Source organism: Parambassis ranga, chromosome 5, assembly GCF_900634625.1.
Source record: "Parambassis ranga chromosome 5, fParRan2.1, whole genome shotgun sequence".
NCBI lineage: Eukaryota > Metazoa > Chordata > Actinopteri > Ambassidae > Parambassis > Parambassis ranga.
Genome location: NC_041026.1, coordinates 22,924,549 through 22,950,413, shown reverse-complemented (window position 1 = coordinate 22,950,413; position 25,865 = coordinate 22,924,549). Strand labels below are relative to the sequence as shown.

The 25,865-nt window shown below is 41.9% G+C and overlaps 3 protein-coding genes across 3 annotated transcripts in view; 2 read left to right on the top strand and 1 right to left on the bottom strand.

Moving 5' to 3' along the window:
• The first annotated feature begins 1,564 nt into the window (after nt 1-1,564).
• On the top strand, nt 1,565-7,019 carry phf13 (PHD finger protein 13). Its single transcript, XM_028405527.1, has 5 exons — nt 1,565-2,014; nt 2,852-2,953; nt 4,003-4,182; nt 4,280-4,700; nt 4,778-7,019. Exons 1-5 carry the CDS (start codon nt 1,970-1,972, stop codon nt 5,008-5,010), a joined length of 981 nt encoding a protein of 326 aa, XP_028261328.1. The 5' UTR covers nt 1,565-1,969; the 3' UTR covers nt 5,011-7,019.
• Nucleotides 7,020-7,203: 184 nt separating this feature from the next.
• LOC114435636 (dnaJ homolog subfamily C member 11-like) lies at nt 7,204-14,327 on the bottom strand. Its single transcript, XM_028405501.1, has 16 exons — nt 14,223-14,327; nt 13,399-13,528; nt 13,229-13,302; nt 13,030-13,131; nt 12,729-12,857; nt 12,492-12,614; nt 12,336-12,409; nt 12,053-12,242; nt 11,857-11,942; nt 11,284-11,400; nt 11,032-11,187; nt 10,573-10,642; nt 10,318-10,375; nt 9,430-9,572; nt 9,222-9,351; nt 7,204-9,123 (listed from the first exon to the last, which is right to left on the bottom strand). Exons 1-16 carry the CDS (start codon nt 14,295-14,297, stop codon nt 9,098-9,100), a joined length of 1,683 nt encoding a protein of 560 aa, XP_028261302.1. The 5' UTR covers nt 14,298-14,327; the 3' UTR covers nt 7,204-9,097.
• A 1,767-nt stretch (nt 14,328-16,094) lies between these two features.
• Nucleotides 16,095-25,865, top strand: part of LOC114435614 (calmodulin-binding transcription activator 1-like) — a 46,139-nt gene continuing 36,368 nt past the window's right edge. The window contains exons 1-3 of the mRNA XM_028405433.1: nt 16,095-16,136; nt 18,184-18,279; nt 23,171-23,274. Coding sequence (XP_028261234.1) covers nt 16,112-16,136; nt 18,184-18,279; nt 23,171-23,274 — 225 coding nt within the window. The 5' untranslated portion in view covers nt 16,095-16,111. The remainder of the gene's footprint in view (nt 16,137-18,183; nt 18,280-23,170; nt 23,275-25,865) is intronic.

The following is a 25,865-nucleotide window of genomic DNA, read 5'->3' as shown; positions in this document are numbered from 1 at the left end:
ACTTAGGTATGTACTGTCTGTTGTCAGTGTAACACTGAACCAAAAAGCCAAGTCATTGGAAAACACTCCATTAATCATAATGTTTTACACTGAGCACATCAGTGTTCAGCTGCTTCTTATAGATGTCTAATCATATAATGGTTTGTGTCATTTGAAAACATAACCTATTTTGAGAAGAAATAACATTGTTTAGAATGTAATGTTTTATTTTGCAGGAGAATTGAGGGTTTTTGCCCATTGTGTGTGTTATTTTGGATTTGTGTGTAGAGTTCTGAAAATATGAGGCATGCTTTCAGAAAATGTGTGTAAATTGAGAAAAACTGTAACCGTGGGACCATTGTAATCATACAGCTAGGCAGTTAAACACTTAGCAGTTTGACTTCAACCAGCAGATCTACCGCGAAGTTGTTGAAGATTGGCTGAGGTATGTCTGTTACAAAAGTGTGAGCTCTATCATGGATAATCACTGACTAATAACCTAAAAACTGTACTTTTTAATTCATTCATTCATTATTCTCTCAGGCACAAGAAGGGCCGTGAGTGTAGGTACCGTTTGAGCCAAGGACGTCTTCTCAAGCAGAAGCTGTGGGAGAGGTTGGACCGTCCAATGATGACAACATCCACCAATGAAGATGGACTGGTGCATGTGGAGGTGTCATACGGTGCTGGTGTCCATCCTCCTCTCCATCACGTAGACACTACGGGAGAACCAGAGCCATGAAGAAGAGGGCTAAAAGAAAGTAGCATTGTACCGCACAGCATAGAAAGACCATCCCTAACGTCCTGTAGATCTGCCTACAGCTACAGTGTGTGACACCAGCAAACATCACTGAACAAACTTTTCTTGTAAATAAGGACTCTATTGAAATGATTATTATTAACTTTTATTCTTAATTTTGCTGTTTTCTTTGTTTCTTTGTACAAAGTTTTTGTTCAATAAATGTTACATCTTCCTGTAAAATTATTGATTTTTTATTTTAATAACCAACATGATTTGATAAGAGAGAGCTGTAAAGGACTTGAAACAACACTTAACATCACCAACAGTATGTGCCAATCAGTGTCATCGATCTATAATCCATCATTTCTACTAATATAAGGGATAAAGTTGCATTTTACATAAATGTGCTTTCACACTTACAGTTTTTTCTGAATGCTTAAACACTAACAATGATTCTTATAGCACAATTTCTAAAACTATTAATAGTTGTAGAAAAATCACTTACTGAGTTTGCAAAAATAAAAGTAAAAACACTGCTTTACACTTTTGTAACACACAATTTGCAAATGTATAAATATCATCCACTGCACAGCACTCTTTTTGCGGAACTGTAAACACAACTCACTAGTTTACACACAAACTAATGCCTAGCAACGGCATTCAAACTAATGCCTAGCAACGGCATTCAAACAAATGCCTATTGAATGTGGAAGACAGACAGATATATTGCTTAAGGTTTACAAGAGAGTAAAAGTCGGATTTAAACCCTATACTGTCACCACCACCGCAGGCCAAAGGGGGCGATAATGAGCCATTACGTTTGCTTATCGAAACGATGATGAAGTGAAGGAAGACGGAGGGGCAGGCAGCTGGTGACAACCGAAGTGAACCGCTCCCCCAGCGCTCAGTAAACTGGATTAAACAGAGACGATACCGGACAGCCCGATGAAAGTGTAGTAGTAAGCGTTCCTAACGCTCGGTGGTCAGGTCAAGACAGGCGTGTTTTTCAACTTTAAGCCACTGGTTTATTAGACAACGATGATCTAAGTAATGTTATAGTCGGTGCTGATGGCAAACTGAGTTAACACTGTTGCTTCGAGTTTTAGCATAGGTAACGTTAGCCATAACGTTTGGTATCTAGCAAGCAAAAGCTAAGTAACCTCGGTGTTTACGGTCGCATCGGCTAGCCAGTTTCTCTAACCTGTGTATTTATCGACAAAACGTCAGCGGTTCGGGCACTCACTAAAGATGGGTGACATAAACCCATCGACATCCCATGCATTTCAGTCGGAGGTAAGTGTTTTATGTAACTGTTTTACAGTCGGTAGTTTGCAGTCATGGCTAGCTATGTTAGCAAACGTCAACTTGTTCGAGGCTGTCATCGCACGGTGTAGCAGCTGCTGATTAGCGTTAGCTCACCGCGCTAATGTTGACATAACGTTAGCAGGACGTGCAAAAAGTGAGCAAGTTACACAAGATAAACATTCAGACAAGCTTTGATCCATTTGACAACTGATGGTAGGAGATTTTGAAATCATGCTTCATGTGTGTCACTTTGAATGGTACTTAGTTTAATGTTACTGCTAGCTAACACTACGTTTCATCGAAGAGAAAACATTCCATCACCAGTACAACTGCGGGGAATGCTAACATTAACACTTGCTAACTAACCACTATTGCGCCACCTGTAATTATGGTCAGTTATCATACATGTGTGCATTTATTATTCTCGGCAACCGCTTGATTGTAATATAAATAAGTGTGTGCCGTCTGTGTTTTCCCAGTGAAGCTATAGTAACGTATTTACGTAGTTACTGTCATTCGTTAGCCAACCTAGCTTAAATTAGCTGTCGATTTTAGTTGTTTCATCAGTGGGGGGTTGGTCGAAAGGATCGTTTGTGAGTCTCAAAAGAAATATGTCCATGCAAATAAATACACTGTTGATTGTTAGTCAACAGTTAATGTTATTTTCGCTACATTTTGTGAGATGGCATCGAGCCAGCTCTGAGTGGCAGTTTGCAGAGAATGGATCTGGCACTAAACTGCGAGCAGTTTTCGGTCATCTCAACGCCATGTCGGGATGTGTAGGTTTGATGCAGCTAATGTTTCGGCTACGTGACTGTGTTTCAGGGGTTCAGTCCGCCGTACAAGAAGAGGAGGACAGTAGAGGATTTTAACAAGTTTTGCACTTTTGTCTTGGCCTATGCTGGTTACATCCCTTATCCCCAAGAGGTAAGTAATGAAGCGGCCAGTTGCTGTTGACACAAGCACCTGTATTGTCAGGCTAATGTATTTTTTCATGTTAATGTTGTTTCAATCAGCTGCGCTACCTCTGTAATACAAATAATAACAGTACACTTTCATTCATCAGAGAGTGAGAGATTAAATTCACTTTATATACTACAATAAAAATTTGATCAATTAAAGAGGCCATGAACACAAACCTGTTTGATTCATGGAACATTTTGAGAAAAATATAAAAGACTTAAAAGGAAGCTGATGTTTAAAACCTGAAGCACATATTTCTAGAAGTTGTCATTAACAACAGTGTTCTAAACGTTAACTTGGTGGTAGTGGAAGGTGTTGTGTAACTGTTTGCATTCTCTCTATCAGTTAAATCTCATTTTTTGCTCTTGAATTTAGTCAAGTTCTTTTGCTAATTTAATCTTTTGTTGGGACACAGGGAGGGAGATAGCCAGACAATGAGATTATCTGGAACTGATTCTTTTGTTTGTGTAGTTTCCCCGTAATAAAGTGTTTATTTTAGTTTTGCACACCATGGACTAAGAACTTCTCTGAATGTGTGTTATGTTTAGAGCCACCTCAACCTCCAGCGCTGTTTGTCACCCCCTTAACCGGCAAGTAGCCCTGGTGACACTGTTAATTTGTTAATTTATTCATATCCATGTTCCTTTGTATAACACATCTAAATACATTTAACATACTTGTATAATAGTACTTTGACTTGAGATAAGATGTTACAGGTAGCACTGGTGTTCCATTAAAGTAACCCCCACCCTCGATAGCTTTGTCAGGGCTGGTTTCAGTCAGTGCACAATTTCCTTTGTGAGAACTAACATTGGATAAATGTACCTCTGTTTCACCATCAGCTTCTGGGGTTTCTAAATGTGATTTTGTTATTGTTTTTCCTGTTTTTTTAATACCCATTCTGTTGTTGAAGAGATCAATGTTTGTGAAGAACTGTTCCATACATATAAACCCCGTTAGTAACCTCTCTGATGTTATTTTACACTCACTGACCTCTGTATGTACTGTTACAGGACTCCTCTCTCCGCAGTAGTTCCAGCCCCCCCAACAGTACAGGCAGCACAGCTGATAGTGATGGCTGGACCTCAGGGACCCCCAACCCCTGTCCTCAGCGTCCTCCTAAGGTCCCCCAGGACAGGAGTAGGAAGCGTCCACAGCCAGTACCCACACTGTCCAGCCACATCAAGAAAGATGTAAGATGAACTGAAGTCATATCGTATGCCTTATATGCTCATCCGACAGTATAAGGAAAACCCTGTTTGCTTTAACTTTGATTTTATTGTTCTGCAGCACACAGTCACAGCCCTGCATCCAGATGACCACAGGAAAGCCGACAAGCTGAAGAAGAAGAGGAGAAGAAAGGAGCGGGAGCATCAGTCTGGTGAAGAAAGTGGGCTTCAGCAGGCCCCCTCAGCAGTCCCAGAGCTGCAGTGCCCCCTTTCCTTTGGTGGCCGAGCAATCAAAGAAGAGCCTGAAGATGATATCAGCATTCCCCTCCACCCCCAGTGCCTGCAGAGCCCCTCCCCCTGCAAAGAGGAGCCCAAGGAAGGGCGCCGATACTGGGAGGGTCGAGACATAGAAGAAGGGGTGGTAAAGATACAGAAGGTGGAGGGCTTTTCAGGCAGCAGGACGGTGTTCCGTCAGGGGAAACAGGTGGTGTTCAGGGACGAGGATGGGTCGGGAGAAGATGAGGACATAATGGTGGACTCAGGTAAAATTTCTTAAGTTTTTTTCAAAAGTCTGACGGCAGGATAAACTCAATGCTCAACTCTTACTTTTGTCTTTCAGATGATGACTCGTGGGACCTGGTGACATGTTTCTGCATGAAGCCTTTCGCGGGCCGAGCCATGATCGAATGTAACAAATGTAATACCTGGATCCACCTGTCGTGCGCTAAGATTCGCAAGAGCCATGTGCCAGAGATATATGTGTGCCAGAACTGCCGAGAGACACACGGATCTGCTGATGCCCGCCGCTCTCACCGCTCACGTGTCGGCCCACGCAAACATCTGCTAGACTGACCCCAGGCTGAACCCTGAGCTCTGACCCCTCCACCTGCTGGACTGACCCTTCCTCAAATTCAGGTCTCGCACCCTTCAGTCTCTGTCCTTTATGGTTCACCCTGAACTCACAGTTTCTACAAACACTTTGTTGGACCTATCCCAAGTCCTTCTCCCGTTTAAACCCAGTTTGCGTGCTGTTTTAGATTTACAAAGGGTTGTTTCTGCTTCCTACAGACTCTGTGCGTAAAGCAATCACTGAATGGATGTCTGTCTGTAGATGAAATAGCCTAGCAGCAAACCGCTACTGTTGGGACGTGGTGTCTCGTGAACACTGGAAACATTTGAACTGCCATATAGAGAGAATATCCTCACAACTGCCACCCACTATGGTGCATGCTGGGATTTATGGGAAAGATGGTTTGCACTTTTTCTTCACTTTTTTTAAAATTTTTTCTGTCATAGACACAGGTATGTCTTTCTAATAAAACTGGATTCGATTTTTTTCTATGATGCCTCTATTAATGTTACATAAATAACCATTTAAAATGAGAAAACAAGTTAAGACTTGTGTTAATTGCTCCAGGTGGTGCTATAGTATTAAGCTGAGGTACAGTATAATCCAATAGAACAAAGATGTAGGATAAGAGCCTAGAGTCTGCATCTGCTTCACCTGTTGTTTGTTCTGTTTTGTTATTTAAGACATTGTGAAAGAATATCATTGGGGAGCCTGTACAGTTGAACTTCTCAGTCCCTCTTCTTACCAAGACGTCTTCCAGCCTTATCTCCTCTGAATCAAGAAGCTACTTGGCCATACGCAGAGGTTTCATTCCCCATCATTCAGTGTTTCAACAGTGTTTTTGTCTGATTTATAAAGTTAAAATAAACAGGCCAGATTGACAATAGTCAAAATTCAGTGATTTTCAGTAAAGCTGTTTTGTGCCTCTGGTCAGTATGATTTTGCTGCATTTCATAATGGTGATTAAAAGCATTACTCAGCATTTCCCTGTATTAGCCATTCGCCAAGGTTTCAGAGAGAGTGTTATTTATATAAGGGAACTTTTATGGCCGTCCTGGTAAAGTATCTACAAAAAGTCATAACTGGAAGTGTTGGTAAAGGGCTTCTCTCAAGAGCCCTGTCCTCCAACTTATGCATGTGAGTGTGTTTGATTGAACAGGCGGTGTTGATGATGCATGTGTTGCTATCAGTTATCTCAGCTAAAACTCTATGGTTTTATTTATTTTTTGTTTTTTTTGTAAGCTGGAGAAATTGATATGTGCAAAGTACCATAGGGCCGTGTCAGTTTGTTTTGTTTGTCTTTGAAGGGTCAGATCAGAGGAACTCCCTTATCACCTCTCATGTTCGCAGTATTCAGTTCAAAAGACGCAGGTGTCATGTAAAATGTTTTTTTAAGGATGTTGTTCCTTAAAACTTGCTCGAATTTGAAAGAGTATAAGCTTTGTTATTCATGTGCCATCAGCTGTCGGGCCTGTTGTGTAGGCTACATGTCTCTGATTATATAAAAGCCATACTGTAGAGTGACAGATTTTTAGACTCAGAAGCTTGGATATTAGTCCAGGATGGGGTTTTACAATGCAGAATCAAAGACTTGACCAGGGAACAACTGACATACACACAGAATATTCAATTTGTCAGAACACTGCAAAAAATTTAAAACGGTTTAGCTCATCTGTGCACACTTGTCTTCAAATGTTGGTTAACTGGTTTGTACACAACAATCACTACTGGAGTAGGTTATGATGTATTTTTAAGACGTCTGAAGACCGAAAACCACTTGCAGTTTCTCAGGACATGAATGTCTTGAAGACAATCTGAAGTTCTTCATTTTAGTCTGCGTCTTAAAGACATTAGTGTAATTATTGTTCACAATCCTTATTGTGATGCGGCCTGTTTATTCTGGTCCTGGGTTGTCCTATCCCCTTATTGAGAAAGCGTTTTCTGTACTGTGGTGCAAACTGTTTCTGTGAAACTATTGTAAACTATTGTAAATAAAGAGTTACCATTTTAACCAGTCTATTTTTTATATCATAGTATACTGTCTGGGGCAGGTGGCCGCACAACACTCGTGTTTGAGTTGATATTTATTACAGTATATTCTTTACAGGACAGAACACACAGTCCTCAACCATACATAACATAAACATACACATGTGGGTTAGTTTTGATGATTGTTTGGATTGTGACAAGGAGCAATCTTTCTGCTGGCCTCAAGGTGGCACCACAGCAGAGGTGACCAGATGGTCTGCCCAAACATTTACCGTTCATTTAATAGAACATCTAAAACAAAAAAAATGCTACAAACAGTCAGTGCAAAATATCTGCTGCCTCTTACTGAGCAGAGGGGCGTTTTTAAGACTTCCCACACACTGGCCATGCAGTCTAATCACAGCAGCAAGTGAAAACATATCCAACCTATGGAGTACATCAGTCACTACTTCTTAGATGCAGGTCAGTCAAAGTGTACTGCTGCAGTTCAGAGGCTCCAGCACCACTTTGACAATTAGCCTCTAATATCGGTACATCTGTGCAAAATATTACTTTTATATGCAAGACAGTCCTGTTTGTATTCTACATTAGTAGGTATCACTTTTCATCATATCATTGATGAGGTGTGTAGTTAATTACAGGTTTTCCTCAATAAACAACAGAATAATTGATTTGTTGTAGTTACAGAATGGATCTACGGTATCTACACTCGGTTCATTATGAATACTGATGCAAATAAGGGCGGAAATCAAATAAGAGCCGTTTTGTGCAATTGATACAATTGGGACCTATGTGCTATAATGTCTTATCGGCTTATCAGCAGCTCATAGGACGTTACACTAAGCCAGCCTGACGAGCTTCATGAGAACACAACTACAGCAGTGGTGAGTTACTAAGTCAATTCCTGCAGTAGATAGTATTAAAATCCTTTTGCTTCATTTAGCTAGTGGCAAGGCATTTAAGAGTCATTTTCAAATAAAGGATGATGTACAAACAAAGTGTACAATACACTAAATTCAGATTAATAAATGCAGCCATGTGAATGTGCCACAATCATTAAACACAGTAATATCAGTGAGGCTCGTGCAGCTTCAGCTTAAAACAGTTTACAAATTATTTTAACAAAATATTCATTCACCAGTTAAAAACTGTTTCAATTTCACAGCAGCATATGTTGTTGTCACAGGCTTAGGGCCAAGAAATTATAATATAATCTTCACTGTATTAAAAATCAGTGTAGAAAAATTCTGTTTTTGCTGCAACTGCACAGACATATTCCATAAACACTGACGCAAATCAAATCCGGGAAGAATTTCTGCCTTTAAATTGCAGCCCAGAATGAAATATTTAGAATCTATATGTAGAACTGAAGTCTCTCTCTCCCTCTTTTCCGTCACAGATTTACATGTTGAGCACCAGATTACTCCTGCTGACTGGCAGCACACTGAGCAGCAGACATGCCCCTAAAATTTGTCATTCACTAGGATGAGACATTTAAACAACATAAACATGTGTCCAGTCATTCCTCAGTCCAGGCTAACCTCAGGATTACTGAAACATGATCCTGCATAGTGTTCTCACAAACATTTGCATGAATTATTGCAATGACTGTATCATTGGGTTCAAAACTACCATGGTAATACACATACATGAAAGGGACTACAATGATATGGGGAAATCACAGCTCTTTGTATACATGTTTAAATGTATCTGTGCACATTAGCTTAATAACAAAGGAAGTCGTCAGTGCATCTGCAGTAACAATCAGTCCCTCTCTGTAGTGCATATATGAAACTATACTGTGAGCTGATGTCTTATCTCCCACAGCTGCTCTGTCAGGTGGCCAGCTAGGGACACAAAGGGTTACACCTTGTAAACACTCAGAGCTGACTCCTGTATAATGCTGGGCCTGAAAAATGGCCTACAGGAGAGGGAGGATTGGAGGGACATAATAAACAAATTCACTAATATGACAGAAGACAGCCAGAGGAGAGGAGCAAAGTTGTTTTGGATATGTCCTCTCTATTCTTGTGTTCTTATGCTAACGTAAAGTCTGTTTTATCTGCATTTGCCTTCTGGTGCTCCAGCAGTGGTGAGCTCCTAGGACTCAGACTCAATTCTGTGAGCTGAAAAGACAAAAACAAGAGGAAAATAACTGTAAGCGTATACTGTAACCCTTTAGTAAGAAAAGTTACCACACAGGTCTTAGTGGCCACATACTGACATTGCTTGGGTATCCGTAGTGGGTCTGTGTCTGCAGAGATGACTTGGTGCATGACACCTCTGAACTGGTACAGTAATTTTAGGCTCTTCTCCTCTCCAACACAGGGGTCATAAAAGCCTGGCAACCCCGCCTGCACATGAAGAGACCGTTCATATGTACGATGTATTCATGCAGGGTTAAAAACAAACAGTCATTTAATCCCACACACCTTAGAGGCCTCGGTGAGTATGAGTTTGGAGTCTTTAACCAGGCACTGCAGAGGCACAGTCACATCAATGACCTTGGCTTTTTCCTGTTTCTGGCTAGTGTCTGACACAAACTTTCCATACCAGGCATTCAGGATGATCAGACCTACAGGGTTATAAATAGTGTGTTAGATAACATGAGACCTGAAGAGTTTCAGACTGAAGGAACAGAGTTAAAATAGTGACTTTATGTCCATGGTACTTTTTCAAACTCTTGATTATATGCTTCTGCCAAGCAGTCAAGTTGTACTTTATATCCATACACGAAAATTATTTAGATAGAAAATTATAAGTTCATCATATTAAAACATGTGTGTGAGGTTTTATCATAATTTGTGTAATGAATTATGGCTGCAAGTGTCAGCTGGTGACCTTTGAACCAAAAATCTAATTGGATTATTCAGGACAGGATGAACAGATAATCTAAAAAAACATAATGTTTTTTTATACCTCTGTGCCATATATGTGTGTATGCGTGTACATGCATAACTTCCAGGCATTGGGTATATCACTATCATAATAAGTTTCACAGCACCAAATTCTGGTCAGGATCCTCGTGACAGGACATATTATGTAGTGTCGACAGCAACAATGACAACTGTGTTTAAATCATTTCAGTCCTGCTCAAGGTCCTTCCTGTTAAAGGGGTATTTAAACTACTTGCCTGGAGGTCGGTCTCTGGTTTTCTGTTAAATGCCTAAAGAAAATTTAATGCAACTGATTGAATGACACACCTAGATTTTCACCACAAAGAGCTACAGACTAAAAAAGGGTTTTCTGTTGTTGGTTGTTTGTGACTGTGTGCATGTGTGTGTGTTTGTGTGTGTGTGTGTGTGTGTGTGTACCCTTACCCATCTTGGATTCTTCTGCTTCTATGATTCTTCTCACAGACTCCTGCATCAGCAGAACCTGCAGAGGAGCCAAGAGGGAGAGGACGAGGAGGAGGAGGAGGAGGGGTGAAGAACAGCAAAACAGGATATGATAGCAGGGAGGGTTTCAGACGAGATTCTGTCATGAGTTCATAATGAGGAGAGCCGAACTTGGAAACAATGTTCAATTATCCCCACACACAACGAGTAACTGTATTCCTGCCTGTGAGTACTCACAGCAGACTCTGCCTCCTGCTTTTTCTTGGCAATGTCTGTGGCAGAGCTCTTCCTCTGCAGCTCCAGCTCCCTGAGACACAGAGACGGCACAGAGACAGACATCAACAATCACCCACTGGGACTCAATGTGGAGTCTGCCTCTGATTATAATGTAAGCGTGGAAGAAACCCGTCTTGTATTACCAACACCCAGGACAGAACTGTTGCAATTTTGTACTAATCAGGGTGTGGAGGTGGTTTTATATGGAAGTGATCCAACAACTCACTGTGTACACAGAGTTTAAGTTACAACAAAGTTAAAGAGAACTTAGTAATTTTAGAAAATTGTAAAGAAGATCTTGTTCTTGATTAAACTCAGTCTGAACGTATATGAATTTTTATCCTGACTGAATGCAAGCCCAGAACAAAGATTCCCTACCACTGAGACAAAGAGAGATGCTGGGGGAGAGGAGGTACTCACTGCTCTTTCTGTGCTTGCGTATATGGGATAATGATCAGTCTGTGGACGACCATATACACCAGCAGGGGTCCTGCAGTGGCATAGAAGACTGCACTAGGCAGCAGCTGATCTGTCAGATGGATTGGAAACAGGTATGTTTGACTTGCACGTGCCAGCCTGCGCAAAAAAAGCACAAACACATTCAAGCACAAAGTCAAGCACTGAGACATGGGCACAACAAAGAATAAGGTCATATTTTGGGTGTGCCGGTACTTGATCTTGAGCGTGACTCCCTGTGGGACACCCATGCTGACAGTTGCTGACAGGACACTGTGTCGACTGATCTTCCTCTCTGCTCCATATTCTACCACAGTACCAAACCAGCCTGTCCTGTGAAGGACAGCACACATTGAGAACAGAGGTGAGTAAATGAATTAACCTGAATAATATAACGCACATCATTGTTAATGACAACTCATATATGTTCTTTCTTTCATTGTTAGAATGCTGTTTATAGTAATACATGCCAGGTTATAATACTACATTGTTCATTTTCAGTATCATTTTAATGGTGGAATATAGTATAGTAGTAACACTTAGATGCATAGTTTATAAAGCTCTATAAAGGTCAAAGTCACATCACATCTTCACCAACTCGTGAATGTTGCTGTCAATAAACTGGTTTTATACTTACAAATTACAATAAAGGTTGAATTATATTGTACTTGCATGAGCTAATTTACAAAATATTACAAAAAAAGTTTACATATTTTTTTTCAATATCCCTGTCTTGTGAAATGCTTGATTTATAGGCGATACATTTAAGCCACTTTCTGATGATCATACTTAACAGAGCCTTTGACTTTAGTCTGGTCTTCATCCTGGAACTTGTACTGGTAGCTCATCATCAGATAGGAGTGAGGCACACCCAGCTGGGTGGAGGCAGATTGTAAAACAGAACAGATGATGTATTAAGTATAATCAAGTAATATCATGACAAAGGTGGCTGCTCTTACACTGCCTGTGGATGTTTTATCTGTACCTGCAGAGCTAAAGTAAAGTGACTGCTCTTCGTGTCTCGGACCAGGCTGGTAGTCATGGCGCTGTTGGGTCCCCAGCGCCACTGAAGATAACCCATGGTGTTCTGATCCAGGTGGCGGGCTGTCATCAGAGAGCAGGTCGGCCGCAGACCTCGTGGAGAGAACTGCAACCCACACTGGGCTGTCAAGAAACTGGACACAACGATGAGAGAAACAAGATAAAAGCTGAGAAGAAAGCTACCCATAAGTTAATACATTATAGATATTCCAAATTCTGGTCCTTACCACCGTGGAGTAAGATTACGGAACACCTTAAACCCAATCAGGGGTCCCAGTATGTCTCCTGCACCAAACTCTACCTAGAGAGATGATAATATTGTAAAGCCAACTAAACAAGTTACAACATACAACACAATATGCAATATGTGTGTTTGTGTGTACCTCTCCCCAGCCCTTGGCTGACATAACTCTTCGTATAGTCATGTTAATGTTGCCCCCGCCATTGCCGTTGTGTGTAGACAGTGAGCCAGACAACACTGCTGTGTCAGAGTTTGTCAAAGGAGCCTGTGGAAAAACAGGAAAGTGATGTCTGATAAAACTTAAGACTACTAAAGTGACCCACGCTCAGGTTGGCTTGTAGGCGGGCAGTAATTGCTAAGTTAGCATCTTTTTGTGTACCTCTATGGACTGAGAAATATGCATCTTGTTGATTTCAATATGAGGAAAGCCTCCTCCTGGCATCTCTTCAAAATCCTCTTCATAGCGGTCAAACAGGTCTGTGGCATCCACACCAACACTGATGGTGCCCTGAATAATAATGTGAGTAAACAAAAAGAGATTGACAGGATTAATTAAGAAAAAAGGAAACATTAAAGGGACATAATGAAATGAATGTGGAAACAATCCATAGTCATAAGTGATTCGGTAGTGTAAGTGGTGGTGAAAGAAATGAAGCTGACAATGGAGTGAATGAGTAAACCTTTGGGTTTGTTCTTTGCTGCAGTCTCCTCTCTTCTCGTTCTCTCTGTAGCCTTTCATACTCCTCTCGTATTTCTGCAGGTGTCCTCTTCCTCTCCACCACCTACACAGTATCATGATGGTGTAGGTGATGAAGATATACACAATGTGGCAGCAAAACCACTCAAAGTTTAGACAAGTAGGCAATGGACAAAACATACCTCCCAGCCCTCCACCTCAAGGCCTTTCTTCCCAAAAATGTCATAGATGGCTCTGGAGTGAGCATCACTCAGCACTGAGGAGGGAGAGGAAAAACACAGACTGTTATGTTTATGTCTTTAATTGTCCTTAAGTCTTGATAATACTTTAATTTGAATGTGTGTGTCTTTACCTTCATAGGCCTGGTGAACCTGGTTGAAAAGTTGCTCGGCTTGTCGTTTCAGCTCCAGGTCCCGATGTTTATCAGGATGGTAGAGCATACATAGCCTTCGATATGATGCTTTGAGCTCCTCTGTAGTAGCCTTTGATAAGAGAGGACATGTCACTTGGAGCACGACTATGTGAACTGACCTAATAATTGCAAGTGCAGTTACTTTTTGTATAATTTTAAATGATGATAGCAGGATGATTTTAACATGACTGAGAGGCTGGAACCAGGAATTATTATTAAATCATTTGCAGCACGTTTCAATCAGATGACTAATCAATCACCTATTTACCTTCTCCCTGAGGGGTGCTGTTAAACAGCATCCATTTTAAAGACCCTGAAATGAATACATTTACCTTAAACATTTAAATTAAAAGTTTAATAATGCACCTCCTAGAAGGCGTGTGCTTCAGTAGATGCCTAATGCTATTTAACAATATGTAGCTAACCAATCGACTGTGGTGCCAGTTTCCTTTGGCTATTTAATAAAACTGAGATTTGAGAAGCTGCTGACGGAAAGCAGTCATAACAATTTCATCAGCATTTACTTTAACGTGAAAGTAAATATAGACCCATTGCACTGTTAAATGGGCAGCTTGTGCATGCCTATGTAGCATCAACCGGTCTCAACCTCGACCTATGATGGTGCTGACTGAGAGAAGACCGTTATCCAACTGGAAGATGCTACACCGACTGCAGACCTCTTTTTCGATGACAAACGCCCGGCGAGCACGGCAGAAAGGTCTGTTATCGTGTGACAACGCTGTAAAACACGGAACAAACCATACCTCTTTCCTGACGTTGAGTAGAGAGTAGTAGTCCTGATTATTAAACTCAAAATCATCCTCTAAGGAAGCCGCCATGTTTGAGTATGCTCCGCTTCGGTCCCACCCACCCCCTCAGTGTTCTGGAAGCTCATTGGTCAGCAGACGTTCAGGAAGCGGAGGTTGTTTTGGCGTCCTCTGCTGGCGGTTGCTGAGCATAGCGGCAATAGAGATAATGAAAAGACGAGTGAGGAGCGTTTTTCAGTGTTTTTTTTCTAACATGCAAAGAAAAAAAATATACAAAAATATATATAGAATATAAAAATACATGTCCTGTAACTTTTTTGTGCTGTAATAATTATCCATAATATAGGATTGTAGGATTGATAGTATAGGATTAGGCCTAATAACTCTTTTTCAATAATAATTAATTAATAATCAACACCAGAGAATAATAATATAATATATTATAATATAATATAATAATAATATTTTAATCCAGATCTTAGTCGGTCTTATAGTGATCTGATTGTTGCGGATGTTGTATGTCTGTATTCTATAAAGTATTTTAGTTTCACTATAGCAGCACTTTAGTAACAACTGTCAGTGAGTGAAAGGTAGCCTACGTGTGTTTTTTTGAAAACTCAGCTCCACGTCAACTTCCCAGCTGTAAGTTGTATTAATGTACCACCCGTATAGTTGATATATTGTCATTGATCTCGTTGGAATTCTGTCGATCTCAAATACATATTTTACATGTACATACGCTGCTTAAACGAGCCATTGAAAACCTGTGTTTTTGTCCGTGAAGCGTGTCTGCGGAGAGGATAGTGTCTGTCAAACACAAGGCTTTGGTGCAAAGCAATATTCTACCCGGAGGCATATAGTGACAGTGTGGGCTGGAAACGAGATCATAATGGTTCCAGTTAATCCCTGCTATTTAGCAGGGATAACCTCGTATAAAGCGGTAGAATTATAAATAACCTATCAGCGGAGATATTGTGATAGACTTAACTTTCCGTGGGAATATTTGCCTACAGCAGTAAAACAACGACTTCCTGGCAGAAGCTGGAGCCCAGATAAGAGGACACGGGGGACATGTTTTTCATTTCATCCTATAAGTTTTCATTTGACCTGTTATCGCTTCAGTTTAATAACATGGCTCCAAAAAAACAGCGCACACGAGCCTGTGTAGGCGCGCGTGGAGCTGTCCTTTCAGCACCGCGAGCTTCAGCACCACAGCGAATGACAGCGCCCGCCAGCCCACGCGCTTCAGAAAAGTCTCTTTCAGGCAGTTCTTTTCATTTAAATTCAAGAGAGGTTCATAATTTATGGCGAGACGCGACCTTACATCGCATTTTCTCAACAGTCCACTGGGTTTGCGTGAGAAGAAATGAGCGCGCGCACGCGAGCTGGTAGCTACGTGTGTGTGATGTAGGCTATATGTGTGTGTGTGTGTGTGTGTGTGTGTGTGTGTGTGAGGTAGAAGGAGAGAGGGAGAGCGAGAAGATGATGATGAGCATGATGATAATGCTGTGGGAGGCTGTCAAGGTGTCCTCGAATACAGACGTCGTTCTGTGACGTGAGAGGGGTGAGAGAGGAGAGAGGAAGAGTGCGCGTGAACATCACGGGGGCGTGGCCAACCGGAATAAGCAGAGGGATGGAGAACTCCACGAGTCACCATCACGGATCTCCGCTGTCAGTCCTCACTGCTTGGACCAATAGTCTCTGTGAACGCGGCAGGCTCGCTTACCCACCCCTTCCTTTCTGCCCCGCCCCCCTCCTTGAGCTGTCCTCTCTGTGCACGCGCGTGGTCTCCCCCCACCACCACCCCCTCCCACCACCACTAGGTCGAGTCGAGGAGGAGGAGGAAGAGGAGGAGGAGGAGGGATGAGGCGCGCGGCGGAGGGGAAATGGCTGCCGAAAACAAGCCGGAAGGTAAGAGAGAAATAACGGGTTTTATTTGAGGTGTCAGAGTCCTGCTCTTCGGTGTTCAGACGAGGGGACGAAGGGACTGAGTCACCGAGGAGAGTAGAGATAACGGCGGGGCTTTCCCTCTCTTTCCAGCCCGTCCCGAAAACACGGACGCTGGTGCTGAACCAGCGACTGCGTGAAGCACGGTTAACCGACAGCAAATAAATAACAGAAGGAGAGTTGTCCTGTCGGTAGGCTCTGAGTGAGACGGGATAGGGTAGTTTTTCCACCGCCCGATGCTTGCCAGCGTTTCCCCTAAGTAGCTGCTTCATGAGTGCTTTTTAAACGTTTAGCATAAAGGGGATGGGGATGAGAGAGGTTCACGCTGAAGGAATTTAGATGCTCTCGGTGCGTGTGTGCGTGTGTGTGTGTTTATCTGTCTCAGTGTCTCTCTTTTAGCATTAAATAGACCTCTAGTTTTCCTTTCCTGACAGGCACGCAACCTCCCCACCAGCTGTGTATTTATTTAGTCACAGTCCAATGTAAGGGTGCGCGTGCGTATGCGCATGTGTGTGTTTATGTTTGTGTTCATTTGGTGTTGATGTGTGCTCATGGTTGCTAAGGCACTGAAGGTGAGAATCTGTCTGCATTTAGGTTGGGGAGGGGGGTGGCGAGTGTGTGTGTGTGTGTGTCAGTTTTAGGTCATATCACGTATGAATGTAATTTTTTACTCCCCTAGCTAAACTCTTGGGGTCTATCATCACACACAGCCACCTTTTCATTCAGACTGCTATTCATTCATTCATTCATGAATTATTTAAGTTATGCATTATCAACTCTGTCTTTAATAATGGGTTAGTGGAGACTTCATTCTTTACATTATGTGTTTGACTTGTTTGTACCCAGCCTCTGTGTGTGGCTGTGTTTTAAGTATCACTTTCATTTTCTTGCCTCTTTCGGGTCCGGCTGATGCCATTAATGGTTGAAATTTCCTGAAGAGACCAACACACATAGCAGCAGAGTGTATTGTGATAAGTGACAAGAATTCTCTGCTATTTAAAAGCCAAACTGGCCTACAGCAATAAAAAAAATAAGTTATTATTATGACAATTCTAATTGATTGATGTTCCTCAACAAAGTTGTAATGGAAATGACAGGGAGAGCGGTTGATGCTCTCTCCTCTAGGGAGCAATGCTGAGCAAGATTTCTCCAAGGGGCAAATTTTGATGCATGAATTACACATGTAGTATCAGACATTTCTCAAGCACATTTCAGGCAAACAGCACTTAAAGTTAGACGCATACATACATGCGTGCAAGCAAGCATGCAGTGTGTTGCCAGAGGCAGAGGGAAGGCCGTGGGTTGAGAGTCCCGTTGCGTGAAAAGACTAGAACTGTAGCTGAGACAGAAGGCCCATGGGCAGATCAGCAGGCACTGTACCACATAAATATAAAAACCACCCCCTGCCCGTACTGTACTATACCTACAAAGTCACGCAGACAGACTCACGCAGCATGAGGGATTTTTGTCCATTGGCCCCTCAGTGTTATGTGCAGAATGGATGTAATAATTTACAAGCCTCAGCCAAGCTGAATGAAAGCCAAATGAATCACAGCGATGAAGGCAGGAGACAACTATCCACTTTGTCCATTCCCTGGCAGATGTGCGTGGCGCTGAATAGCAAAGTACACTAGTGGGCATGAGAACGACATCCACCATATAGCCTGGAAGACCATCTCCCTCTGTGCTGGTTGGTCTACTTTGTATCATAGCAACAGTGGTCAGGGAAACAGAGAAATGATGAGAGAGAAGAGAAACTAAAGCTGGGTACAAGTTAGTCACACACATGGAGGCAGTGTATCTACTGTGGCCAATTGATCGCTGGATACAATGGATGCAAGTTAGTGGATCAGAAAATGGATCAGTCTGCATGCATATTAGCTGGACTTTTGTTTCTTGGCTTTAACGGAGAAAGAATGAGGTGAGGTGTGCAACTGACATGTGAACCAAAGTCTGGAGTGTCTCCTTAATATGTGTTTTTTTCTGCTTCTTGCCTTTTTTCTGATTGTAGGACTGAAGAAGATAAGAAATCCAGAGCGAACGGTCAGGATTGCTGTTGGTTACACAGGACACACCCCTCCCAAGAGTGATGACACTGACGCCAACAGTAAGAGACACACAAACATTCTTCACACAGTTTGCGTGTGCATGTCTGCGAGTGAGGGTGTTTAAGTGCCTCGTGCACATTTGTTTGTAGCACAGGGCGACTCTGGGAGCAAGTATAAAAGCCTTCTGGCAGAATGATGTGATGCGGGAACTGAAGTCTCCTTCTCATCTGCTCTGTAACAGATCACACTTACACATACATATACACACAAACACACACTGTCTCTCTGCTAAGACGTCATTCCAATTCAGCTCTGTTACACATCGTGTTTATTCATGCATGCCATTACAGTATTAGTGGGCACACAGCAGACACACACACTTCACAAATAGCCGTAGAGATGGCAGAGCTTACTTTGCCTATCAGTAGTTTATTGTCATACTTAATCTGTACACATGGCATTATGTATCTATAATCCTCAATGGGCCTTGTTAAACTAGAAGTGAGATGGAGTGTGTAATCTGGGGTCGGTGCATGGTCGTGTGTGTGTGTGCGAGTTTGCAGTGGGCATGTGTGTGATTGCTGCTGTGTGTTAGAGGGACTATAAAGACAATGATTGCTTTGATTGGTTATTGATTCCACTGGACATGGCACAGATGCATGTCTGTGCCTCTGTGAGTAAGTATGTGTTAGGAGGGCAAATTGGAGGAAAATAAACAGATGTGAGGAGGAGCAGATGAACACAGTCTTTAGTGAGATGGTGGTAGTGGTGGGGGTTAGAAGTATGGGCTGGTGGTGGTGATGTTGGGGGTATGTTATAAGGTCCCTTTACCCCGGCAAACATCCTGCCCACCCCCCAACCCATCCGCCTATTTCATTTCAAAGGGAGCAATTGGCCTCATACCTGCAACAGACACGGTCAAAGTAAAATAGAACAGAATAGAATAGAACAGAGGGTTCATTTTGAGATGATTGTTTAACACAAGCTGAGACTTCTCGAGCCTATCCTTGTCTCCTATCTGTTCTCACGTCCCAGCTGGAGGATTACTGGAGGAAAAGTTTATCAGCAGAATGATAAAATTAGCATGCACGCCCATCTCTCTATCCCTGCCCCCCTCCACCCTCTGCTCTCCCTCTTTTTTTGGTCTCTCCCTCCCTCTTCCTGCACTCTCGCTCATCCCATGCTATGCTCCCCCCCTCTATCTTCTTCTCCTTGCCCTGGCTCTCCCTTCTGCCCTCCCGCCCTCCTATCCCTCTATCTAGCCGCTGTGCAATGAGCCTTCCTTTCTGTCACATTAATTTCATCCCAAAAAGGGGGAAAATGTGAAAATTTCCCCTGACGCCTCCTAATATCAGTGGGGGAGAGTTAAGAGTTGCATTTGGAGCGTTTTTCTCTCTCTTTACTGAGGAGAGTTTTATAATTAACTGACAGCCATCTCACAAGGGCATTGGCTTGTTTCTGTGTTAAATATGGAGATGACAGTTTTATGAGGTAAAATATTCATCAGTTGGAGGCCGCTCTTCTATGTGATTCCAGTCTAAATTACAACATTTGATAGAGTACCAAAGTAATGTTTTACTGTGGTCGAACATTTTCGCATTTTCGCCCACATACCTTTATATGACTTAATGAGCAGTTTCAAATTAGCATTCAGGTTTTGTCACTCTTTTGGACTCTTTTTGCTAGATGAGCAAGAATATTAGTCAATGAGTGATCTGTGTACAACCAGAATTTGTGGCTTACTGCTACGAGACTCACATGAAGCAATGCAGGTATTGCAGCTGCTTTATTATTTGAAATACAAATGTAAATGTGAGCAGCAGAGAATTTCCATATTTAGATGTGTTTCCTCATGTCCCAGGATGTTTCATTTTCCTGGGTAGTGAGAAACAGAAGAGAAGTTTTGGCCCTATGTCACACCATAGTACAGCTCCAAAGAGAGTCATTTAAAACAGATGGAAAAGATGATTGCAGCAGTAGTAGCAGTACCCAGGCTGATTTTAAACACACACACAAACAGGAACACTCTGGTTCGGGTTACAAATACAAGATGCAACTCTTTGTGGTATAAGAAGCTCATCAGCATTCAACAAATCTGCAAAGTTGGTTCTCCATACCCTGTCAGCAGGGAGAATAACTGTGAGGACAGGTTAAGATGATGGTTGTGTCCATGAAGGTATGCTTTGAAAGGGATTTCAGTACCAAGGTCACTGGCAAAAAAACGGCACTTTCGGACAAATACTGTGATGTGTGTCCTTTGATCGGTGTGTGTGTGTGTGTGTGTGTGCGTGCGTGCACGTGTGCATGTGTGTGTGTGCAACTATCTTTGTGCCGCATGTGTGACAGGCTTGTTTGATGTGGTGGTTCTGGTACATTTCAAAGGCGAGGCTGTGATGAGAATTCTTCAGAACAGCAGTGGAAAGGAGGGGGTTATAGCCAGGAGGGGTGGGGTTTAAACGCTGATTGGCATTCATAGCAGAGAGGCTGGAGTGCTGCTAAAAAAGAAATTAGGCTTTAACTAAGCTGCACCATTCAGCTGTTTAACTAAGCTGCTGCACAGTTCAGCTGTTTGAAATTCTGTCTTCTCAGGCCTTCTATTAATAAATGCATAATTGATTAGGGGGAGCATACGTGCCTGAACACACTTCCTACTGACACAAACACACACATGCTCAGATACCTACCTAAATGAGCACACACAACCAGACCCAACTTATGTCCTACTAGTCTTTCTCTTTGTGTCTTTGTGTTACCTTGTTCTCTTGTCTTGTCCTTGCAAAAATCTTACTATCTGAATCCTCTCCGTCTCTCTTTAAGTTTCTTTTTTCTTCATTAACTGTGTCTCTCTGTCTCCCACTCTGACCCTTCCACCTTACCTATCTCTCTTTTTTCTCTGCCTCTGTCGTCTGCCCTCAGGTAGAGTATAATTCCTATCTTCCCAGGGGAGTCATGAATGGATGCCCTCTACTCAAATGCTTATCAATAACCTTTGAGTGTTCGCTCTCTTTGACTTCTAAGCAGCACACCCACTGGGCATGCACTCACAAACAGAAGCACACAAACACACACACAACCAGAGGTCTATCATGGTGCAGATGGTTTGCATCGGTATGGTGGTATTTTCCCAAGGCATTTTTTTTACCTTACCTACACCTATCCAATATTTTGGGGATTACCCAGGCGTAGCAATGAGAAGAGATGCATGGCAGAGTTAAATTCACTAGTAATTCAGCAGCCCAAAGATATTGGCTTTTAAGAACAACTACCTATTTGTTGTGGTGATATGTTATAGCACTTACTAAAACACACTTTCACCACTAGAGTGCTACATAAGTGTTTTTTAACAAATATCAACCCCCCCCTGCCCCTAAACTCTACTAAAGGATTAAATCTTTTAAAACGGGTCTAAGTGTTACATTTAAAAAAAATGCTAAGCAGTTTCTTACAGCAGCTGGGCCCTGTAGTTTTTAGCAAACATTACTCAGTCAGGAGAAAATAGTGCATATGTTGAGGACTATTTTCAGCCATGGATTTGGTGCGTGAGTGAGCATTTCCTGCAGCAGCACAGTGTATGTTGGCCAATATTCATTGAAATAAAACAATGTCATATTGTCATGTTTTTAAAGTTTTTTGGGCAACAGTATGTATTACGGTATTGTATTTAATATGAAATGTGAAATACTTTATGCATTGTGCAATACTTTTTGGGGAAAAAGTATATATTGTGATATTCACTGACAAATATCAGATCATTTTTTTTATGCTATGAATTACCAACATGGTGTCAATTTAAAAGACAATTTCACAAGTCAAGAAAGTTGCAGTTTGTTATAGAGATAGCAAGGTAGGCATTCTTTGTGTGTGAAACCACTCAGTCCACTCACTATATCTCTTGTCTAGAAACAACACCCTTTGTTACAGAACAAGGGAAAGGGTATTACAAGAACTGAAAAAACGCTGATCATGTTGCAGTGGTACAACTAGAGAGTGAGTCAGTTCCATACATGCTAACATGTGGGACCTCTGGATAAGACAACATCACTTACAGAGCCTTTGGATGTGTAGTCTGTCTAATTACATTTTTTTCAAAGTCTTGTACTTCAACAGTACAACTGTCTTTCTTAACTCATGACCTTTAGTACAGTATGTCCTGAAACAATTAAAACTTTGCACTACAACAACTGCTGCTGCTGTTACTGTACGACTCCTCTACAAGAATATTACTTTCCTCAAAGGAAGAGCTATTCTGAGAATCTCCATTCCATTACCAAACTGTCTGTGCAACACTGTAGGGAGAACATTGCTTTTAAAGGGGATAAGTGATGCCCATGTGATTGGACATGACTATTATCAACCCCAAGTGATGTATGTTAATGGATTCTTCTTAATCCAAAACTGTTTTTGGGTTGGTCCCAGGTGCATCTCCACCTGCTGACCAAAAGTAATCTGCTACCTCTCCTCCTGCACACCATACACTGTTAAAATGTGTTTGTACCCTACTGTCCAGAATTATCAACTTTACATGTTTGGCATACAATTGTTGACCCCAAATGACCTGCATAAAGGTAACAGGAGACTCATTTGGTTTGTAAGTTCCTAGAGTTTCCTCATGTTTTATTTGTTAGAAATAACATTCAAACCTTTAGCCTGATTTAGCTGCTGTAAATACATGACAACCAAATGCAAGTTATTGTTTTTTCATGGACATGAAGGAATCTCTCAGATAGCAAAGTACATTCCTCTGCTCAATGCCACATCAAGGTACTAAAATGCTATGCAATAAAAGCTTGATATTATTTCATTCAGCAGGATCCCAGGGTTTTGGTATTCTCTGCTCACAGTGTCACTGCGTCTGACGTGAAATGTATGTCCTCTTCCTACTCATCCCTCATTTATCTCACTTTTTCTCTGCTGTCTCTCTCCTCACCCCCACCTCCTCCTCCACTTTAGATGAGCCAGGCCAGTTGAAGATCTACCTTCCTAAGAAGCTACTAGAGTGTCTACCCAAATGTTCCTCTCTGCCCAAGGAGCGCCATCGCTGGAACACCAACGAGGTGAGAGTGAAACACACTCAAGAGAGAAATATCTGTAACAGCAAGATGAACAGCTTTTTGTGATGCTGGTGACTCATCTCTAACTAATGTTGAGAGATGAAGAGGAGGTAAACAAACACAATTGCAGCTTTTCATTATGAGACCCTAAACTGTGACACTTCGAAATAAAAAGTCAGCTCACAGCCAAAATCCCACTGACTATACATTCCATTTGGCGTGTTTGTAATCCAAAGAACTCTGGGTTAAGGCATAGGAATCAGGGGCTCCTGGGCCTGAGGCAATGGGGCTTAGAGGCTAAGAAACAAGAAATGAGGCTACAGATTGGATGTTTCCACTGCTGGATGTTAGTGAATTGAAAAAATCTTCGGTCAGAAGAATTGTTAGCTGACCATAACATTGTTGCTATGCAACCAACGAAGGCTGTTGAATCCACAGCACACATTGATCGTTTTTTTTTCAACATTGTGTTATATTGCATGTGTACTTTATGTGTGTAATGTTGTCTACCATAAAGAAACAGATTTAACAATAGTTTGATTGCTTTGCAGCAATCAAACTAATTATATTTCTATGTAAGTAAACTGAAGCCTGACCACTGACCTAGTAGAATTTTCATGATAGAAGTGAGTTAACTCTGCATTAACCTGTGTTATAAGCAGCAGGAAAACTGCTGATTTACGGCTAAGCAGTAGTATAAAATAGGGCCAAAATAACCTGGGACAGCCCAGGGTCATAAATGACCCAGTGCTAAACATATGTGGGGTGTGAAAAGCTTTTCAGAGTTGCATGATGTTCTAGACTTAAGCTGTTAGCTTAGGAAAGTGTTTGATGGGTGGAAATGGATGCAGGCATTTATCGTCAATAGCTCCTTGTTTATGCATTGCACAGCTCTCGACTGGTGGTTTGCTCCATCCATTGTGATGTGGTTGGCCTCTGCTGAGACATTTTCTTCATGTGCAGGCTGTGCACTCCATTATGGATGTGTGTTTGTGTTATTGATTACCAAGTCGAGCATTATTATGCAATGCAAAGCTGATTTGGCTTGTGGTTTTTCTCTCAGGAAAGTCATTACATTTTTCATGCAATCCATCTCAATGAAGGTCATACTGGGAGTTAAGCACAGTGACTTCTGTGTGTTCGTATGAATAGACAGTGTTTGTGTGTGATTCAGAACAACACTCACCTTCTGGTGGAACCTCAGCTCAACCAGTTGAAAATGTGCAGGAGTGTCAAGGAATAGACCAGAGCACATTGTTGCTGCCTCTTTTTTTCTGCATTTACTCCCCCCTTTTCTCTCTTCCAGCTTGCCGTCTGCTCCTCTCTATCTCCCTCAATCTCTACACCCAGCCCTTTTCATGGCTCTCTTTCTCTCTCTTATGAGGAGGTACAGGCTCAGTTCAGAGGGAGGTTGGGTGTCCCTCAGTGAATTCCTTCAAAGCCCCTCTTCCGCACAGGCATAAAGTTTTCTGCATACTTAAACACTCAATTGTGTCTGCTGCTCTTTTTGCTTGGTGAATAGTGGGAAACATGCATGCTTGCTGTGCATCTAGTGCACGTGTGTCATCAAATTCAAAATATTCTCAATATAGGTTGTATAGTGTAAGGCATTGTCCAGACCAATCACATGCCAGCTGTCAAGTCAGCTGTCCAATATGAATCTTTCAGTTAATTCATTCAGTCGTGTGTGTGTGTATGTTAGCTGGAAATAAATCTGTTCTGGTCTATATGTTGCTCATGAAGTGTGGTGATGTCCTATCGACAAATGTTGTGTTGAAAATACCCTGTAATTATTCATAGTGTGGATTTATTTCAGTCATGTATGATTGTGTATGTTATTCAGCATCTCCATATGTTTGCACAACTCATTTTAGGTTTTTTATCCTCTGTTTGGGTTTTGGGTTTGTCCCAGCTGTTTGTGAATGCCATGTAGAATTAGGATTATCCTTTGTGTGTGTGTGTGCATGTGTGTGAATAAAAGAAGAAAGTGTGATAGATAAAGAGATTAACACTCACTGTGTGGATGAGAATGCTGCTGATTAAGTCAAACTCAATCTTTACAAGTTTTCATCTGATATGTCCTTAGTCTCACCTTTTCCTTGCTGTGTGTATGCCTGCGCAATTTTGTGTGTGTGTTTGTTTTCCTGCATGTGTGCTCGGCTGCATATGATCCTCTGATCTCTGTTTTGCCACGCATGGCTCCTCCTGACACCTTGGTCTCCCACGAGCACTGAGCTGTGACCCCATACATTTTTACCCAATCCACTTCTCCTCCTTTCAGTCCTTTTCTCTCTTCCTTCCTCTCCCCTTTTTCCTCCCTCTTTCCCTCTCTTTTGTGTATCTACTGATGTGTGAAATTATTCTGGGATGGAGGGATAGATTCCTCCCTGAAGGGCTGAATGGAGGCATGAGCCTTTTGTTCAATAATAGATTGGGGGTGTATGTGTATCTGTCCATGGTAATAGACTATGGACTAGTTTTAGGTAAGAAACCACATTCAGGTTGACTGATGCTAGACCCTGCATTATCCATCCATCTGGAATTACTTGTTAGGACTCATCAAATTCTTTGGAGTCCTGTTGTCAGGAGGCTAT

Excerpts from the sequence above, each read along its gene's own strand:
- phf13 (XM_028405527.1), top strand. The coding sequence starts at position 1,970 with ATGGGTGACATAAACCCATCGACATCCCATGCATTTCAGTCGGAG. Across the intron at positions 2,015-2,851 it reads CCCATGCATTTCAGTCGGAG|GGGTTCAGTCCGCCGTACAA; the intron begins GTAAGTGTTTTA and ends ACTGTGTTTCAG. Across the intron at positions 4,183-4,279 it reads CCAGCCACATCAAGAAAGAT|CACACAGTCACAGCCCTGCA; the intron begins GTAAGATGAACT and ends ATTGTTCTGCAG.
- LOC114435636 (XM_028405501.1), bottom strand. The coding sequence starts at position 14,297 with ATGGCGGCTTCCTTAGAGGATGATTTTGAGTTTAATAATCAGGACTAC. Across the intron at positions 13,132-13,228 it reads TTGAGGTGGAGGGCTGGGAG|GTGGTGGAGAGGAAGAGGAC; the intron begins GTATGTTTTGTC and ends GATACTGTGTAG. Across the intron at positions 12,858-13,029 it reads AGCAAAGAACAAACCCAAAG|GGCACCATCAGTGTTGGTGT; the intron begins GTTTACTCATTC and ends ATTATTATTCAG.